We start from the raw sequence: 20,401 nt of genomic DNA on the forward strand, positions 1-20,401 counted from the left end.
TTGGTTCTCCTCCCTAACCAAGATAATTTAATTTACTAGAGCTATAATTCTATCCATAGTATACGTGTTATGAGGATCAATTTATCTAATCAAATTAGATTTTTCAAAAGCAATTTTTTTTTATATTAAAAAGACTTATCTAATCTTTTTTATTTTATTTTTTATTATCAGATATCTAATCTTATACTATAAAAATAAAAATTAAATTAAATTGCAAAAACGAATTGACTACCATAAATATAAGATTGGCTTCATGTTTTAAAATACAAGCGATATCCTACTCTAAATCACACTAAAGAAAGAAAGCGATTCTGAACCTCGGACATAACACGGTAACACCCTAGCTATCAGGCAAATGTTAGTGAACTGTATTGATTAAAAATTAAATAAAATATAGTACTATCTATGCATATTTTTTTATTTTTCACACACTTTTTAATTTTCGACTGTTCAACCTACAAGTCGACATAGAGCCCACAATAGCATGGGCCGCAATCCGAACCGAGCCCATCATTATTTAAAACAAACAGCAAGATCCGAAAGGGTTCCTAGATTCCCCCACGTGGCGAGAACCCATTCGCCGTGGCGAAAATTTGGATTTGCCGCGCAGTGCGTCAAAACTCAAAACCTACGAGGACCAAGCGATGGCTTCGGGAATCGTCATATTTACGAACCCGAGGTTCGGACACTCTTAACCAAATCAGCCTCTGTCCTTTCGCTCAAAACGCAGCAACTCCCGCTGGATAAAGACAAAAAAAAGTGTAATTAAGCAACCCTAATATTGCGGGATTATTGGTGCCTAATTAGGCTTCCATTACAACCGTCGGATGGTATAAGAGAACTGAATCGTGACCATCCGTTGGATCTACATCTACCTTCTCTGTTCATCGGATGTAACAGAGCACTCAGGTCTTGTCTCTCTGTCTTTCTGTCATTTGTTTGGATAAAAAACAGAGATTTCCAAGTGGGTTTTTGACTCAGCAGCTCTCTTCACTCGAAATTGGTCTGGCTCACCACCTGGTATCTCTCTCTCTGTGTCTCTCTGTGTCTCGCTCTAGAAAAACATGTTCTTTGTGGTCTTATGTTGGTGTTGTTGATATTTTGCTGAGATTGTTGGATCTGTTTTTTGGGATTTTTAGGATGTTTTTGGGGATCCATTTGCATGCAGAGGTTAGGAAGTAGTCAAATTATTAGTTAATTATAAAAAGATTAGAACTTTTTCACTGTTTTTATTTAAAGTTGATTTTTTTGGGGAAATTGAATTTGTGGGTCAGCCATAAATTTAAATTTGCTTCTACCTTTTGAGTGTTGGGTTCATTTTTTAATAAATAAATTTAATTTTTTTTTCTGAAGAAATTTAGAGATGAAGGTATTCAAATTGGAGACTTTGAGGTCAGATTTCTCTAAATTCAGTATACCCAGTTGATGCCTCCTTCTCTCTCTCTCTCTGTCTCTCTCCCTCCTTCTCCCCCCCTCTCTTTCTCTCTCTTAAATTCAATGATATTTATTAGTTGAAGTTGACACATCTTTTGCATGATTAATTTGGTTGATAGTGAGAGGAGGTGTTTTATTTGCATGATTATTTGTTTTTTTAGAAAAATATGTGCAGTTTTCTTGGACTGGATTTTCTCAAGTAAACGATGCTTGTAGAACTTTCTGAATTATTAATTTTAATTATATTTTCAGTTTTTTTGAGGTTAAATCCGTGAAACCATTCTTTCAAAGCTACAACTTCTTTTATTTTATTCAATTTTTTTTTTTAAATTTAAATTTCATGGAGGCCATAAAAATTTAATGCACAACGACTTCTTCACGTGCAGCTATGAAGAGGATAAGCTTCTTTCACTGCAAAGACTTTAAACCTCTGATCTTCTGTCCTTCAAGCAACACGGATCTTCACCGTTAATCTGACGTGAGCTGAAGAGATTTCGAATTTACGATGTCAATTTCGGAGAAATCAAGGCCGTGCTCACCTTCCTCATCTTCCTCATCACTGTCACCGATGTCAGTCCACGATTTTGATCCGTTGCTGAAAGATTTGAATGAGAGGAAGCAGAGTTTTCGCCGGAATGTGGTGTCGTTGGCATCGGAGTTGAAAGATGTTCGGAGCCGGTTAGCGTCTCAGGAGCAATCATTTGTTAAAGAAACCCTCACAAGACAGGCATGTGGTGGTTGTTAATTTCAATATTCTTTTTGTGTTTTATATGACATGGTTTTAGCCTTGAAATCATTTAGAGTTTGTTTGGATGTTCTTTTAAAATGAAAGCGTTTTTGATGAAAATGTTTTTGGAATCAATCATTACGAAAAATGCAAATAAATTATGAAAAACACTTAAATGCTTCCTGGAAGAAGCACATAACTGGTGCTTCTTGCAGAAAGTGTTTTCTCTAAAAGCGTTTTCAGAAAGCACTTTAAGCGCGGAAATCATTTCTCTTTTTCTTTAGGAGTTTTTTAATTGTGGGGTCATTTGGGTTTGTTTGTACTAATTACAGGAAGCAGAGACAAAAGCCAAACACTTGGAAGAGGACATTAGCATAATGCAGAAGAGATTGGAACAGAGAAATCAGCAGCTTGAGGTCTCAGCATCTGCGGCCGAGAAGGTTCCACTCGCTTCCTGCTTCTTGATTATGTATAACTTTGCATTTAGTTTTTTAATTGCTTGGCTAATTAATGACATGATTGACTAATTAAGGTGGTTAGATTTTCTATCCCGAGTTGATTATTTTTGTTTGCATTGCATCTTATTGTTTTGAAGTTGTCAAATAAGCCGGACTTGTTGAGGATGCCTTTTGGCTTTGCCTCTTTGTTTTTGGCGGAGCCCATTGGAGAAAAGGTGACCTTGGCTTTATGTTTTTGTATAATTTGCTTCCCCTTTCTTGGTAGCTTTAACAATTCAAGTAGGTTTTCTTAGTATGCTAGGAAAGTGAGGGAGTGTTAGAATATAGGACTAACGGTTGTTCGCCCTCCTAATAATTTACTTTTCTGAACTGTACAAACTTATGGTTTGTTTATAGCATGTATGGTGGCCATTTCGTTTTTAGATTTTAGTTTTCTCTAGCTGGCTTGCTTACTGTTTTCCAGTATAAGCCTGCATTTGTTTTCCCTTCGGTGATACATTACAAATGAGAAACCAATGGGATTAAAATTGTGCTCATAAGCATCTACTTCCCATAACACTCACGCACACACAGCGTCTTTTATTTTTGCCTTGTAAATGGACGAAGTCTTAATAAGTTCAAATTCAAAGAAGCCAAATTAGTTTCAGTTTCCATATCAACACGTTAAATAATTCAGCCTGCGTAAAATCATTACAATTGCGTTTAGTAACTAATTAGTAAATTGGCTAATTTATTTTTGTAGTCTCTGCATATATACATGTAGGCTGGCGCATAGTACTTGCATTTATAAACAGAACACATCGACATAACATGTAACTGTTGTCCTGAAAGCAGAAATCCAAATTCAACTTTATTTAGTTAATTTCTGACTGAGGTATAACATACTTTTTATGTATAACTAGACATTAAGAAGTAGAGAGTACCAACCTAAGACGTGTGGAAGTTAAATAACTCAAGTAAATAACTGTTAGTTTGAAGCTTGTTTTGCATGTCTTCGTATTGTGAAGTTTTGAGTCGGCTTGTCACCATTATTTATTAGGAAAACTAACAAAAAGTCCAAAAAAACTTCCCTTTTAATGAAAAGCCCTTTTTAAAGGTATAGTGAATAGTACCAGGGAAAGGTATAAATGTGGTTTTTCATTAAAAGTGAACAGTACCGGGAGTGTCTTGTTAAACCTCCCATATTTATTAGCTATAAAGAGCTTTGTCAAACAGATTTGGAAAATAGTTGGATTTTGTAAATTTATGAGTTTACCTTGATGATTGTGTAACCGATAGCCGACATATTTGTATTTTGGAACATCCCTTGGCTATTGTCTCCGAACAGTGCATCAATTTATAAGCTACCAAGATAACTACTTTCATATCATAGTTTTCAGTAGTTAAGGTTGTGAACTTTATTGGTGCACACATTTCCCTGACTATAATGTTATTAATGGAATGCAGTACCTCACCGAATTGGATGGTCTGAGATCACAACTTTCAGCCACTCAAGCAACTGCGGATATTAGTGCTGCATCAGCTCAATCGGCGCAGCTTCAGTGTTTAGCACTTTTGAAGGAATTAGATGAAAAGAACTGCTCGTTAAAAGAGCAAGATGATCGTGTAATTAGGCTAGGAGAGCAATTAGATAATCTGCAGAAGGATCTTAAGGCTAGAGAGTGTTCCCAGAAGCAACTGAAAGATGAAGTTTTGAGAATGGAGAATGACATTATGCAAGCTGTCGCAAAAGCGGGGTTGAACAAGGACTGTGAGCTGCGGAAAATATTGGATGAGGTATCTCCAAAGAATATTGAGAAGATCAATAAGCTTTTAGTTGTGAAGGATGAAGAAATAGCAAAACTGAAAGATGAAATCAGGGTAATGTCTGCTCATTGGAAGCTCAAAACTAAGGAGTTTGAATCACAGGTACATCCATCACGTGCTTTCTTTTCCTCCAGTTTTTTTATAAGGTCCTCGTTAATAGATCTGTAATGAAGTTCAACAATTTTCTGGACAGTTGGAGAAACAACGACGAGTTGATCAGGAACTGAAAAAGAGGGTCTTGAAATTAGAGTTTTGTCTACAGGAAGCTCGTGCTCAAACACGAAAGCTGCAAAGGGTAATCGTTAGTTTTCTTTTCACTGTTTTTGTCAACTTAAAATAAAATTCTCAGTCCTAGCTAAATTGTTCTTGCCATTATATTTGGGACTAACATGACCTTGGAAACATATTCATTGCGACAGATGGGTGAGCGGAGAGACAAGGCTCTGAAAGAGCTCAGAGATCAGTTACAGCAGGGTGGCTGTGGAGCTGCAGCTGCTGAAAGACAAAACTTTTGGGAAACCTCCGGTTTTAAAATCATGATGTCTATGTCCATGTTGATCTTGGTGGTGTTCTCAAAGCGATGAAATCATTGTACTGTCGAGTGTTGTGTATAAACAGCATGAAACTTTAGTTTTAGTCAAAGAATTAGGAGTAGCTGCACAGGCCACAGTTGTAGAGGTTCTCGTTACGTAGCATTAGCAGATAATGCAATGTTGTTGTTCTCGTTAAAACCACATTAGCGTATGAATATCGAATTTGCAGGTAGGTTCTGTGAATTTTAATACCTCAAGTTTTCCTCATCTTCTAAGTCCAACAGGTGCTCTGAAGTTCGTAGCAGTTTGGTTGCTGCCCTCTCACTTAATTCATCTTTGAGGCGAAAACTTCAGAGCTTTCTGTGATGTTACGATCAAGATTCAGGTAAATGAGTGAAATTTACTTCGATGAATAGCAGAATTTCCCGCGCTAGTTTACTAAATATATGAAGCAATCTAACTTCAATTCTATTAGTAACAACTCAGTACACAGAACTAGAATACCCAACTAAAAGATATACAAGATCACAAATCTCTATTGCAACTCTCCACCTCAAGAGTAAAATTGTTGTTTCTATAGCAGACCGGGTTTAGACATCGAAAAGCTTACCTCCACTTCACCCAGAACCATCTCTGCATCCCCAACCTAATGCAAGACAGTACCTACCATGCGTCCTCTACCGTCGTTTCATGCATATGTAGTTACGTACAACCGCGATTATGATGAGAAAACGAGTTTATGACGAATCTGATCACTCATTGAGTTACATGGAGAAATTCCATTTTCACATGTTGAGAAAAATATTTCTTGTAACCAAGGCTGTTCCGAAAAGGATGCAACCAAAAGACGGTTGCAAGCTTGCTGAAGTGGATATTGATGTGTTGAAACCGGGACGGCTGTCGGGCTCAAATTCTGGCATGGTTCCTGAAGGAGCCGGGTTGCTTGAGTTCAAACCCGAAGGCGGAGTACCAAAGCTGCAAGTAGAGGTGATATTAGTGATAGACTTGGAAATGTAGTTGGAGTATGAAAGTCATGAGATACGACACTATACATACCCTAATACACCTTCCCCTGGTGGTGGAAATGATGTGATTGCTGGCGGTGGAGTTGACGTTGGTGGTGGAGTTGTTGACGTTGGCGGTGGATTGGTTGTTGTCTGATTACGAGTTGGTGTTGGTGGTGGAGTTGTTGACGTTGGTGGTGGAATTTTCGATGTTGGTGGTGGAATTTTTGATGGTGGTGGTGGATTCGTAGTTGTCTGATTCGGAGTTGGTGATGTTGGTGGTGAAATTGTCGATGGTGGTGGTGGAATTGTTGATGGTGGTGGTGGATTCGTTGTTGTCTGATTCGAAGTTGGTGTTGTTGGGGTTGAGGATGATGATGATGATGATGATGATGCATAAATGCAGGAACCAGTGCCTGTTCAAAAATTACATTAGTCTCAGATGTACATATTCTAAACTACACTAAGCTGCAGGAGGGAAATTCGAACTAGGGTGCAAGAGATCGGACACAGTGCCTAGACCAATTAGCCTAACCCAAAGTCTAAGTCCTCTTTGAGCTTGCTTTTGATAACCAAAACCGAATCTTACTATGTTTGGCACAAAAAACTTAAAAGCGATTCTCAATCGTGGAACCACATTATAAACAAGGAGAAAAAAAATTCTAAGTGCCGGTATTCAAACAGGTACCTCACATGTCATAATTCAAGTGGATGGACACGAGAAAATATATCATTCCTCCACTTGTAATATGACATGCGGAGTACCGCTTGGATGCCCGGCATTGGAAAACCCTCTCCTAAACAAAATCTCCAACCAGCCTTCAGTTGATGTATAGTATAAATCATATGGAAGAAACAAAAAGTACTGATGAATGAAATATTTTTCTTACTTGGATTAGCAGAAACTATTGTGGCAACCCCACCAAAGTCACAGCTAGTTGACACAGGATGCTTCTGATAGTAGCTGTTGAATGCATAAGAGGCATGATTCTGTAGAGAATTTGGATCGTAACAGCTCCCACCCTGCTGGATCTGTGAGCAATCTATGCCTCCCATTCCACACGCATAATCCAAAGCTGCCTGAAGTGCTGCTTGTGGTGCTCCACTCTTTGCCACACACCAGCTCTGCCCTGGAACTGCAGGAGCATTAGAAGTTGCGGGAGGTGTGACCGGATTCGTGACGGGTGGTGTTGTTGAGGGAACACCTCCAGGTGGCGGTGGGTAAGTTGTCGCAGGGTTAGTAGTTGGTGGAGTTGTGGTAACTGGCAATGGTGGACTCACAGGGTTTGAGGGAGGAGGTGTGGAGGAGGAAACTTCCACGGGGGTGGCAGGGTTAGCTGGAGTTATTGTTACCGGGTTTGTAGCTGGGACAGTGACATTGTTTGGGGAGTTGTATGGAGAATTTGTGGGTAGTGGTGGTGTTGAATTTGTAGGGAAGATTGTTGGTGAGCCATATGCATCATGTGAAGTTGTTTTCGGGTGGAGATCGCTTAGGATTTTTCTGCTGGAAGAAGGAAATATCTGTTCCTCTTCTCTTTTGAGCTCTTTCTGTGCAAAATCTTCCGGATCCATGCAATCTACTTCTGCATATAACCCTACTAACCTACTTGCAATCTGAGTTTCGTTTTCTAAAGCTTTTGAAACCTTGTCGGTGAATTGAGCCACTTCAGTTGTATTGGGAACTGCTGGACTTTTGATTGTCAAAACCATTGGGACATCACTACAAGTCAGAACGGAATGAGCAAGGCCGGCTTTTTCGATCAATGACCGAACAAATTTGTCGCCCATGCTCAATTCTTTGTCGATGTTTGCTTCTATAACGACGGATCTCACTTCATTGATAAAACTACAGATACTATGCAGGTCTCTTTCATTTCCTCTTCTCAAATTCTCAAGAAATGACAAAGAAAATGCTACTGACACCTTAATTCTTCGGTCGAAAGGAAGACTAGTGAGGATAGAGTGTAGGGTTTTAAGGCTGGATAAAACCCTAGGCAGACTAGATTTTCTTGTATCATCATTGCCACTAATTGCTACGATGCTTTTGATGTCTACTTGCGAGATAAAAGGCATTATGTGCGTTTTCAACCATGATTTTGAGGAAGATTCGGAGCTGATTATGTTTTCGACCTGCCTCTCATTCAAGTAGAGATCAACAGCTACACCGTTTTTGGACAGAGTACTTAAAACCCTAGGATCTTCGACAGAGACTCGAATCTGAGACGGGTTGATCTTGTTTTGCTTCAGGAATGATAATGTCCTTCCAGGTGATGAAACTGCAGTGTTTCCACTTGCATGATATGAGAAACCCACCAGGGTTCCTGTTGGATGTGAAAAAAAAAAAAAAAAAAAGGAAAAAAATGACAGAAACTTTAAATTACTTTAACTGATAGTTCTAGCTGTAACCAGTTATAACCCAAATTTATATAAACAAGAACCGATCAGAAAATGAAAAATGCATATCCAACTTCAAATTGATCAGTGTGTTCATCGAAATGGAATCTGACATAGGTGACGTTTCGAGTAAGTGTGTACACAATGTTCCCCAGTCCGAAGAAATGATTCAACAAAATAACTAACGTGTCAAAAAGTAAAAACTTATTACTTACCTGATGAACAGAAAAAGAGGAGAGAGAGGAAGAACAAGAATAGGCACTTGGAAGCTGCATTGGCCATGATTTTGTGAGGTGTTTCTGGGATTCCAAGGAAAGACTAAGCCGGATTTTAAATGCGATTCATAAGCGTCCTTACTGAAAGCGCTAACGAGCAACGGGGAATGGGGATGCTTTTAATAACATTGCACGTAGAAATGGAGTGAATTTAAACCAGTGGAGAGCGCAAAGTGTATGAACACAAAGGTGGCAAAAAAGAAAAAGTGACAAAAATGAGTCGAATGATGAAGAAAATAAGTTTGCTTTGTGACTAAGGTTCATGAGAAACATTGGAAAGAATCAAACCATGATGCTTTTGTGCTTCTTTATCTTTCCTAAAGAGAGAGATGAGGAGCCGATGAAGATTTAAAGTTGGCGCTAAAAAGTAATAAGATTAATTAAGATCACCATGATGATTAAGGCTGTCGGCAGTGTTACTAATAAAGAAATGATTTCCGCAAAGTGTTTTCTCTTCATGCACTTCCCCGTTTATTTATGATCTTTAAATTGAATAAAATCAAAGAAAAAAAAAGGGACATAAGAATAAAGAGGTTTACGGGGGAAGAGAATAGATGTGTAAAAATCATTTTTCTTAGGGTAAAATGCGGTTTAACCCTTTAACTATTTCTCCAGTTGAAATTGACTCCCTAAATTATTTTTTTGGTAAATTAACCTTTTGAATTATTTAAATCAATTAATTAACCCCTTGCCGTTAGATTCCGTCCACCATTCCGTCAAATTCAAGGGTAAATTAGTCATTTTATTATCAATTCTTACTTGTCAATGATAACTACCATTAAAATTATGACACATGAACACAAAATAATGTGTAAAACATATATCATAATAAGAAAACATAAAAAACCCGAACGTTTACATAAAGGACTATTTCACATTGTCATTAGACATTATTTTGTGTTCATATGTCATAAATTTATTGGTGGTTATAGTTGACAAGTAAGAATTGAAGATGGAAAGACTAATTTGCCCTTGAATTTGATGAAATAGTGGATGAAATCTACCAACAAGGGGTTAATTGGCTAATTTCAAATAGTTTAGGGGTTAATTTACCAAAAAAATAGTTCAAGAGGTTAATTTCAACTGGAATAATAGTTCAAGGGGTCAAATAGCAGTTTACCCTTTTTCTTATCAAATAACATTTTATTAGTGTTAGTAAGTGGTCTCACTCTATTGATTTTATCTCGTTATTGTCTCATTATGTTAACAACAAATAATCCCAAATTGTCTTGGTATGACCTGAATAAAAGTATCAACATGTTGATATTGTCTTTTTTTTTTTTTTTTCCTTTCAAAAAGGAGACTAGAGTGGTTTTGTCGTGACAATCTACTTTTTCAGGGCCTGTGAAGACTCATAGAAGGCATTAGAGCCTCCCCTTGATTGCCATCATGTAATTCATTAGCACCATAAATCGAACTCAGGATTTGCTGTGTGAAATTCAGGTCTGGAATTTGTCCCTAAATTTGAAAGATGTGATTTTATGAATTAAAGGAAACACTCATACTAGATCAGCATGAACATCTGGCCTATACTAAAGGAATGTAAAAGAATTTAGATTTGTTTTGATTGGATCATGTTAAAGTAGCTTTTGTGCTTTGATAAGTGAAACCCATAAATTAAATTAAACAACAAAAAATTAATGCATAAATAAAGTCTTCCGGAGATTAGGCATAGAAATCCACTTTTAGGTGTTGGCATTTTCTTCTCGGATAAGCGTTTGTGGCTTTCTTGTATGTGATATTGTATTTGTTTAGAGAGCATGCCGTAGACCAAAATCTTGGGTGGAGTCGTAGTTCACAAGTCTCTGTTTATCTCTCGCATCATAAAAATATGTGATAAATCACCGGTTACATGCAGCGGCGGATGCATCGAGGGGCAGGGGGATCAGCTGACCTTCCGAGCTTTGGTTAACGTCCATTGATATCTTGAGTGCTGACCCTCTGAACTTTAGTGAATGTCCATAGATACCTTAGGTGCTACCCCTTTAAAGATTAGAGTTGGCTTCATACATGCCCTCTAACTGACTTCAGGCCTACCAAGACTTGATGAATGTCCATAGATACCTTGGGTGCTGCCCCTTGCATACATTAACAGGTGTGCAATATGCATTTCCAAATGACTTCAGGCCTACCAAGACTCGATGAAATGACGATATGCTTGTTATTTTTGGTAAAAAAAAATTTGTGACCCTCCTAATATTAATTTCTGGATCCACCACTGGTTACATAATAGAATTTCTCTTAGCAGAGAACTTAACGGTTCCACATCAAGACGTCAAGAAATGTGTATGGTTTGGTGCAACAGGACCACAATTCTAGTTGTGCCTGTAACAGCATGTTCATGGTAAGTGAAAGTTACCAAGAAGAAGCAGAGTACCATACTCTCAAATGCACGATAGAGACACAAGAACGCACTGCAAAGATTTTATTTTTATTGGTCATGCACTGCACTGCATAGAATTAGATTAAAAGTCACAAAAAAAAAGCCCTGGTCGTTATATTTACCTTGCGCCTGGTGGGTCTAGGTAAGTAGGTAATTTTCCAATCGGTGGCAAAATGTAGTCCAAGCACGCACCTTAATCAATCATTTCACATAACTCTTGTCAAACAGCTTGCCCTAATGACAATTAGACTGCTTTCGTAAAAGAGTAATTATAGCAATGGTTCATCAATTTTCACTTAATTGGAATTGGAGCAATGATTTTTCAACTAAAAATCCATTACCAATGATCCTCATCTCATCAAAACGTGTAGCTATAGTCATTTTCATCAACTTTGTTAGAACTTTTGTTAAAATGAGTTACGTATCATGCACATGAGGCTGAATCAAGAGGCAAATATAGAAAATCAAATAAGAAAAATTGTATCAATAGTTCCTCAACTTTAATCTAACTGGAGGAATGCTCTCTCAACTTTAACCCAATTGGAGCAATAATCCATGAGTTGACGAAAATGACCATAGCTACACGTTTTGATAAGTTAAGGAACTAATAGTAATGGATTTTTAGTTGAAGGATTATTGCTTCAATTTAATTAAAATTGAGAAACAATTGCTATCATTTACTCTTTGTAAAAACTCGGAAACATTTATAGCAAAAGGCAGACGTGGACCATTAAGCTTTACAAAAATGACGAAAAATCAAATATTTGCTCTAAAATTTGTTACATAATTAAACCACAATACCTAAAGTGACCATTATGATAAATTACTTGGATCATTGTGACGTATTACAGTAGACAAATTTAGGAATCACGTCTATCGATTTTCATTATCAAATATCAAAATAAAGAGTTATGTCAATCTCAAAGATTATTTTGAATAAAAAAAAAAAAAAACTAACTAAAGAACACATACGAAGTAGTACAGCGTAAAAAAGTGGCCACAGCCTTTATGACATGATGATTCTGCTGCTGCTAATTAGGGTTTTGAATTCAACATATGCCATTAAAGCCACCATCTTTCTACGGATTTAAGATGGATATGCAATCTGAGTGGGGACAAACACCCATGTGGAATACTCTATTGTGCTTCTCTTGGCAGCACTTAAATTCTCAAAAGTAGTGAATCAAAAAGCAGCTTCTTTGACTCGATCATCAGCCGAAAGCAGGGAGAGAGAGAGAGTCATACAATCACACCTGTGTTGATTTCAAGGGGAAAAGGAGTTTATATAGAATATTTGCTTCGTGGGCTTGTCTGTTTGCTCATAAAGTTGGCTCAATACAATCACAATTTGAAAGGAAGGTGTTCTACATTTAATTCAATCTAAACCACAAAGTGAGCGATTCGAACTCAGGTGCAAAACGGAGCACATCCGCTCTAAATAATGCGGCTACGCCCACATCTGCAAAAACTATAGCATTACTCTTTTCTGAACCCTACAGCTTCACTACATATTCACAACATTTCTACTCACTAGAAGCATAAACATTCAGTTTCTAATCTAAACTACAGCATCTTGTCATTCCTAATTGTAACTTAAATGCCAGGAGGATCAACAAACAAATCACTGAAAGAGGGATCAAGAAGTGCTTCTCTGGCTGACTGACACTGGTCAAGACGCTTCTTCAACGAGCGCAGGTCTCTCTCGTCCTTTGATGAACGTTCCTGTCACAGGATAAATCATTCAAACCGAAGTCATTTCTTTTCAGGATACATAGTTTTTTGGAACGACATAAATTGACTATAGTGGTAAGAAGTTTCCTGAAAGTGATTGAGAGAAACTTACAAATGATTTCTTTAGCAGTAATATATCCACGAGGTATATCAACCACAGTACATTTGTTCTGGGGAAGCTGTAAAAAGCCAATTAACAATGATTCAGCACTAGTAAAACGCTTAAGCAAACGAGTTTTCTTACCTCAGGTATCAGTCTGTCAAAATTACAGAACATTTTGAAGATCAAATGTGGTTCTCCGCTTTCCATGGTATGATTTTGTTTCTTTTTAGAACAGAATTTTCAAATTTCAATCTTCACAAGAAGATATTCATGCGGATTTCAAAATATAATTCGCTTTTCAATTTGCACCATGTTCTTGCTGCTATATCAACCATACCTTCCCTCCCAGCAGTCATTTGTTACCTCCTTCATCTTCCGGTATGTCTCTGACTGCAAATGATTAACGATCAATTATTTTATACAAGAAAAGATATATTTACTGATGCAACTTTAGTTTCAATCCTTACTTGTCTATCACCCTTTGGACCTTTAAAGAGTTCAGGATCTGAAGATAGGTCTAGAAAGAGTACGTCTTCACCTACGCATATTTGATGTTTGTTAAGCATGTTACACCAACAGTAAATGTATCCTCTACCGTATCAAACACATTATATAGTAATCGAATAATTTACCATTACTGATTCTTGAAAGACTGAAATCTATTATCGATACCACCAATCCAAATGTTTGAATAAACATCTGTTTTCTCTCAAGAGTCAACTGGATTGTAACAGAATCATTCCGACTTAGAAGGATGTTTCCCCTGCAGCACATGCATATTCCGCAGTCAGCAATTCCAGTGTCACTATGATAGAGTATAGACACAAAAAATAACCATACCAGTGAAGATCACGGTGTTCAAACTCATATGCAGCTTCAGCCACGGCAAGGGAAGCTGTAACCTGGAACGGTAAATGCAATCATTTAATAACAAATCAAAGCTTCAGGAATCACCTCTAGAATCCTGTTTTAACATATAATTTACCTGGACCAATAAACTCCGTGCTTCATCAGTGTTCATAAGCACAAAGCTTTCAAGATCTTCGCCCCCATTATCTAAAACAAACACAACATAGCACTGTACGCAAAATTGTGAGTTGCAATATAAACCCCTACGTAAGTAACATTAACCTCATAATACAAAAATTATTTTTACTCAAGAAGATCACTAAAACTTATGAAAAATTACTCGGACGACTTATCGATTATACCAAAATGGAATCTTTTGATTAGATAATCATGTTTACATGACATGTGTGCGGCATATGTAGGAACTGGAAGTGAAGAGATTGTAGATATTAGACAAATCAAAGTAGTGAAGGAAAAACCTGGTTATCTGGAAATGCCTTGGGGTGATCGTTTTCTGAACCACACTTTTCATCCCAATCCTCCCATGCCTTGATCAAGGCAGCATCGTAAGAACCTTGGCACACTCTCAAACTGTAGGGGATTTAGATCTCAGAAAGACAACAAAATAAAAACCTTGCAACTGATGGATCATTGAAGTAATCTAATAACATACATTTCAAAATTTCAAACCAAATTGTAGTGTTCAACGTGTTCCTATGTTTGTCGTTTCAAAAGAAGTATATGTTCTCAGTTTCTAACCCTGACATGCAAACTAACCAAATCGAGATTACTGCTTAATATCAATTCTATGAAGTATTAAGCAGTTGTGGAAAGAGAGAATTTTGAAGTAAATACGTACTCTATTGTTCCGATAAATGTGGTGCAAGCGTTTGCAGCATTACTATCATGCCCTTTTAAGCAGTTAAGTGTGCGGGAAAGGATAACCTCTTCTAGCATTTCTTTAGATGTCTGGAGCACAGTAACCACATTACAGTATCATTCAACTAAGCGACAAATCCCTTCACTAGAAGGCATATTATTGAACTAAGTACCTTTTGCACTTCCCCGTTCACAAGTAAGTTGCCATCAATTGGGACTATTTTGCAAACATAGCTACCAGCCATGAAAGCTTCTCCAAATGTTCCTTCACCAATTTTGTTAATTTTTTCTAGGTCACTGTTTCAAGAAATGATCATCTTTTGTCAACTTATGAAAGCAGGATCAAATTAAACATTATTAACAAAAATTCAACTTGTAAATGCATACAGATTCCAATTAAGGAACTTACCAGTATGTAGAGAACACGTCCCCAAATTTTAAGGGAGCCAACTGGCCACATAATCTTAACAGGGCACCAAAGGGATCTAACTGTTCACTATCGGATGAAGATGATGCTAGAGAGAGTTTCTTTACAGAAGCTTCTATATCTTCACAACCATCATTGCCTGCATCGGCCATTGATTCTTTGCTTCCACTCTCTCGCACACTAAATTCAACCAAACTGAAGTCCAAAATGCTTTGGGTACAGGGCAAGCGACAACTGAATTTAGTATAGTTTTGTGGGGTTTTCAAACTTGAAGATGTGAAATTCCTACCACCAACAGTTTCCAAAGGCATAGGCCGAATGGCAGAAGTTTGCAGTATCTTAGACAATGTTCTAGAAGGGACAAATGTGAAATTGAACTTCTTGAATAACCATTTATGTAATGGTGAGCACAATTTGGGTAATGCAGCATCATCTGCTGGGTTGCCGGCAACCCATGTAGTAGGTTTGGGAGAGGGGCTCTCCACCAACAAATCAAAGGCATCAACCTCTTGAAAGTACACCTTCTCCTCTTCGAATTTGTATTTTCCCTAGACATTCGAAACATTAAAAACAGCATAAACAAATCAACGTGAAAATGCACTGATAGAGTAGATACAATTGAGGCATTGCAGTACCAACAACAGCATGTAATACTAAATCACAAATTTTCTTTAAGAGTAAAAGAGTCAATACTTTGGGAAGAGGAGCCTTTCCCTTTCTTTTTCCTCTTCTTTTGGGCTCCTTCTGTGGAGGATGATATTCAAAGAAAGCACCAACAGCAATACTTGTCCTCCCTCTACCATGCACAAAAAAAAAAAAAAAAAAAATGGAAAAACTAAATCAAAATCTGGGATGAAATAGTAGTTATATTACTTAAGAAAAAGTTACAAGCTTGTTAGAAATCCAGCAAATGGGTGCCAGCCAAGACATCCTATCACCACTAACCACATACTAAGCAACCCCAAATCACATAACCCAAAAGCAAAAGAAAAGGTATGTCACCCAATAAAGCAAGGAACCAGTTCTAAGACCGCGAAGAAATTCCTCTAAGGTCCCAAATCCACTCTCACACAGATGACCCAAGAACAATGCTCAGATTCTTGCTCACAGGCAGATACAGAAAAGTGATCAAAAGAGAGCTATTACATAGCAATCGATACTAGCAAACAGAACGGACCAAAGAGGAGAACCAACCGAAAAGTGGAGCTGCTGTGCAACGAACAACGAAGAGAGATGACCCCTCGTACACAAAATCTCAAGTACCAGAGTAACAGTAGAAACTGTGTGATGGAAGCCACAAAACAAGTGGCTAAAATCAACCCACCAAGCCTTGGGTGATGTGGCCAATTAACAGCCATTGATCACTTTCTGTCACAAAGGTCTTGAGCCCAAAATACCAGATAACCGGTGTATCAACATTCTGTAAAAGATGGCTAGAGTCTCAAATACCAGAAACATTCAAATCGAAACTAGATAACCATAAATGCATAATACACACAAACCCAATAGCTCAAAATTCAAAGACAATACACACAAGAAGTTCAATTGCAATCCAGGATGAATCGAACCAGAGAATTGAGCCGAGAATCGAAGAGAGAAGGTGGGGAATTCGAAACGAACCTTGTCGAAAGGGATCGAGACCAACTGGTTTTCCTGACCAGAGCTCCGACGGCAGCATCAGATGCCACACTCGCCCTTCCTCCCACATAGCGAGTCGAACACGCCTGCTTTCTGTGATCAGACAACATCACAAACACATTAAGAGCACAAATTTAGAAACTTTTCAATTTCGAAAACCAAAAGAGATTGGATTTGAACTTACGAGGGCTCTAAATCTGGAAGTGGTTTTGGGGGCTTTCTTCTCCGATAAATCGCTTCACCTTGTTTCTCTCGATCGGCGACTGCATCACCTGAAATGTATTGCTTTAGTAATGGAAATTGACTAGGGAAATGGAGAAAAATTGAAGGAAGAAATTAGGGTTTTCTCTGAGTACCTGTAGTGAAGTCCATGAGAGAGAGAGAGAGAGAGAGAGAGAGAGATTTGAAATGCTTCGTCTTTTGGGAGGGAAACAGAGAGAGACAGGGGAGAGAGAGAGGGATAAAACGGTGCGTTTATCGTCTTTATTGTTGACCCGTAAAGGAGATCCATTTTTCTAAGGCCCAACATAAATATCCTCGTTTGTTGTTGTCTTTAGCTCTTCAATGGGCTTTAATATTGGTGAAGCCCAATAAACCATTTATCGATTCTCCTTGTGGTAGTAGTGGTACTAGTAACAAATTACTCACTTTGTTAGAAAAAAAAAATTCTGTCATGTAAACTAACCACCCGTTAATGTTAGCTACTCTCGCCATGTGTGCATTCGTCTTGGCATTTGTTGTTTTAACATTGTTTAACAATTTCACAAGATAATCTATTATGTAGCTGGAATATATCCTCTTGTGTCTACAACACTCATCACATGTCACGTAATGAGTGTTGCAGATAAGAGAATATATCTTTTGGTATTGGAGCACATTCTATCCAAAAAGATATATCTTCTGCACCATATATCTCTCACGCTACTTGTTCACTTATTTCTTCGTTCTATTTTTTGTTTCTTAATTTTTACTCGTTAGTGCTAGCTACCCTCAAGGGGCATCTTGTGTGCCTTCGTCTCAACGTTTGTTGTTAAACATAATTCAATAATTTCATAGAATAATTTACAGTGTCATCATAATAAATTTTTTTGTATCGACAACATTTATCATGTGTCACATAAATACAAGAGAATATATATCCGATTGTAGAGCACATTGTCTCCCGCCACTACTTATTCACTTATTCGTTGATATTGTTTTTTACCCATTCTCACTCTTGTTTGGTTATTTTCTTCTAAGTTTGATTGTATGGTGCTTAATATATATAATCATATAACTCATGGAGATATGAAATTTTCAGCAGTAGAACAAACAATGAAGAGGACATGGAATGGTAAAAAAGGTCAAGGGTTTTTTCCTAGCAGTTTTCTTATGTGTTGTTTGGAACATAATTAATATCGATATTTAATCAAGAAAACGAGAGGAAATCTAGAGCCCCTGCAAATTTCAATCATTTGGGTAATCGGATGAAGCAATCAATCAATAACTTCACTTACATCTACAATTGGTCTGTCCCACTATTTGTATCAAATGTTTAATCAACTTCCAATCTTTATTTGTGTTCACTTGTCATTAAGATTTATATTCAGAACTCAAATCCCTTGGAAGGGACAATTAGACCTGTAAACGGGTCGGGTTTATTGGATTTGGGTCAGGTTCAATCCGACCCGTTAAGCTAACAGGTCACCCGTTTCATCCATTAACAATTATTATTATTATTTTTTTTGCATAGAGTTTATTTTTTGTTGTTAAGACTTGACTGAAATTACTAAAACATCATCAACTAACGGATGCTAACAGGTCTAACAGGTCTAACAGGTTGACCCAAAATGACCCGTTATTTAACAGGTTCACCCGTTAAGCATCCACCTAAATACGAATATTAACGGGTCGGGTCCAAAATGCCAGGTCTAGGGACAATTAGACACAATGCAACCATCTAACCCACATATATGATGTATGCGTATTGAACAATGCAGTATTATGAACCACTATTAATGTTTTTATGTGTAATTTGACTCGCCTAATTTATCAATATTTATTCAATTTGGTTCGATTCGTTTTATATGTTTGTCATTATTTTAATATAGTCTTGGGGAGTTAATCTTTTATAATTGCTCTAATTGAAAAGAAAGTAACCTACATTTAAAATTAATGACTAAATTATGGAGTCTTAATTCTTTGATTCTGAACGCTTTGAGATTAAATTAAAAGAGCAAGGCTTAAAGTAGTTCAAAGACCAAACCTTTATATATACATAAGTAATTTGACTCGTCTAATAATTTTAGTCCTTGTTTGATTTCAGTTCACATCCATTGTATGATTCATATGTGCTGTTCATTATATATCTATATTATTAGAATTTCAGCATGTGGTACCAGCTAACCACCCATGCTAGCTAACTCTATCATAAAACCCTACTCACTTCTATTGAAATTGAATAATATGGCGTGGGTAGGGCACAAGGTGTCTAATTATTTCCTTTAAAAATACTAATTGAGATGAGTGTTATGATTAAATGAACCTGTAATTTCAGGATACGAACGATATCTTTCCAATCAGTTTTTAACTTTTTGTTAGGGCTTTTTTTTTTTCGCACTATTATTCTCTCCCATATTATTTCCATCCCTTTCCATTTCGTCCTCTCATTCTCTTTATTTTGTCTTTCTCTTTCTATAAAAATAAAATTAATATAAGATGTTAATGTGGCTTAACCATGACTGTTCAAATAGGATGGGAAGGAAGAAAAGGGAGAAAAAGAGGGGAGATAATCCTTCTCCCTCTTTTTTGACGTTTATGGATATGTAGACTAGCTAACCTATATTATATTAACTTTCATAATTTTTTAAGGGTGATGTTATACACATATTTCTTTTTAGTTTTCACACAACTCTTAATTTTCAATCGTTAGATCAAATAAATTGAAGATGATAATAAAACATAAATTAACAGAAATGTGGGAGAGATAAAAAGTGGTGTGTGGCTATCACCACCCTTTTTAGTTGCTAATGATTAATTGTGATCAATAGCTCATTTGTAGTGTCTTGATGCGCCTTTAATAACTTAATTCATACTACTACAAAAGTGGTTTATTGTGTCGATGGTTGATATCGGTTTTATATGTCGCTTATAACCGACATAGACTGTTAATGTCGTTTATAACTGTCACATTCCGGTCCGAGCCCCCACCACATCCCGGGCTCGACTCCACCATAGCACGATATTGTTCGCTTTAGGCCCCCGACCACGCCCTCACGATTTTGTTTATGGGAACTCACACGAGAATTTCCTAGTGGGTCACCTATCTTAGGATTGCTCTCGTGCAAACTCGCTTAACTTCGGAGTTCTTACAGAACTGAAGCCAGTGAGCCCCCAAAAGGCCTCATGGTAGGTAAAGATGGGAATATACATATAAAGCTTAAAGGATCCTCACCCCTGAGCGATGTGGGATCTAACAATCCACCCCCCTTAAGGGCCCGACGTCCTCATCGGCACACTTTCGGCCAGGGATTGGCTCTGATACCAGATTGTCACATCCCACCCCGGCCCCTCACCACATCCCCGACTCGACTCCACTGTAGTACGATATTGTCTGCTTTGGGCCCCGACCACGCCCTCACGTGTTTTGTTTATGGGAACTCACACGAGAACTTCTTGATGGGTCACCCATTTTGGGATTGCTTTGGCGCGAACTCGCTTAACTTCGGAGTTCCTACGGAACTCGAAACCAGTGAGCTTCCAAAAAGCCTCATGCTAGGTA

General features: G+C 37.5%; 3 protein-coding genes across 13 annotated transcripts; 1 reads left to right on the forward strand and 2 right to left on the reverse strand.

Moving 5' to 3' along the window:
* Positions 1-878: 878 nt before the first annotated feature.
* LOC137723388 (nuclear envelope-associated protein 2) lies at positions 879-5,225 on the forward strand. 10 transcript variants are annotated; one of them, XM_088692943.1, is made up of 7 exons: positions 879-1,020; positions 1,821-2,161; positions 2,494-2,601; positions 2,757-2,834; positions 4,066-4,527; positions 4,619-4,720; positions 4,845-5,225. In XM_088692943.1, exons 2-7 carry the CDS (start codon positions 1,940-1,942, stop codon positions 5,007-5,009), a joined length of 1,137 nt encoding a protein of 378 aa, XP_088549069.1. In that variant the 5' UTR covers positions 879-1,020; positions 1,821-1,939; the 3' UTR covers positions 5,010-5,225. The 10 variants fall into 10 exon arrangements, with proteins under 10 accessions (XP_088549069.1, XP_068318680.2, XP_068318681.2 ...); XM_068462579.2 differs by having other exon boundaries at positions 880-1,020; positions 1,821-2,165; positions 2,498-2,601; XM_088692941.1 differs by lacking the exon at positions 879-1,020 and adding an exon at positions 1,038-1,170 and having other exon boundaries at positions 1,821-2,165; positions 2,498-2,601.
* Positions 5,226-5,405: 180 nt separating this feature from the next.
* On the reverse strand, positions 5,406-8,942 carry LOC137723387 (uncharacterized). The gene is made up of 4 exons (XM_068462578.2): positions 8,572-8,942; positions 6,853-8,283; positions 6,015-6,378; positions 5,406-5,933 (listed from the first exon to the last, which is right to left on the reverse strand). The coding sequence occupies exons 1-4, from the start codon at positions 8,636-8,638 to the stop codon at positions 5,744-5,746; spliced, it is 2,052 nt and encodes a 683-aa protein (XP_068318679.2). The 5' UTR covers positions 8,639-8,942; the 3' UTR covers positions 5,406-5,743.
* Positions 8,943-12,276: 3,334 nt separating this feature from the next.
* LOC137722139 (serine/threonine-protein kinase haspin homolog) lies at positions 12,277-17,070 on the reverse strand. Of its 2 annotated transcripts, XM_068461115.2 has the most exons (15): positions 16,998-17,070; positions 16,826-16,913; positions 16,624-16,734; positions 15,697-15,799; positions 14,986-15,551; positions 14,750-14,873; positions 14,557-14,666; positions 14,177-14,288; positions 13,834-13,926; positions 13,689-13,750; positions 13,481-13,611; positions 13,316-13,386; positions 13,186-13,238; positions 12,858-12,924; positions 12,277-12,736 (listed from the first exon to the last, which is right to left on the reverse strand). In XM_068461115.2, exons 1-15 carry the CDS (start codon positions 17,011-17,013, stop codon positions 12,608-12,610), a joined length of 1,836 nt encoding a protein of 611 aa, XP_068317216.2. In that variant the 5' UTR covers positions 17,014-17,070; the 3' UTR covers positions 12,277-12,607. The 2 variants fall into 2 exon arrangements, with proteins under 2 accessions (XP_068317216.2, XP_088549074.1); XM_088692948.1 differs by lacking the exons at positions 16,826-16,913; positions 16,998-17,070 and adding an exon at positions 16,198-16,423.
* Between the last annotated feature and the right edge of the window lie 3,331 nt (positions 17,071-20,401).

Source organism: Pyrus communis, chromosome 4 (assembly GCF_041283825.1).
Source record: "Pyrus communis isolate YQ-2024b chromosome 4, ASM4128382v1, whole genome shotgun sequence".
Classification (NCBI taxonomy): Eukaryota; Viridiplantae; Streptophyta; class Magnoliopsida; order Rosales; family Rosaceae; genus Pyrus; species Pyrus communis.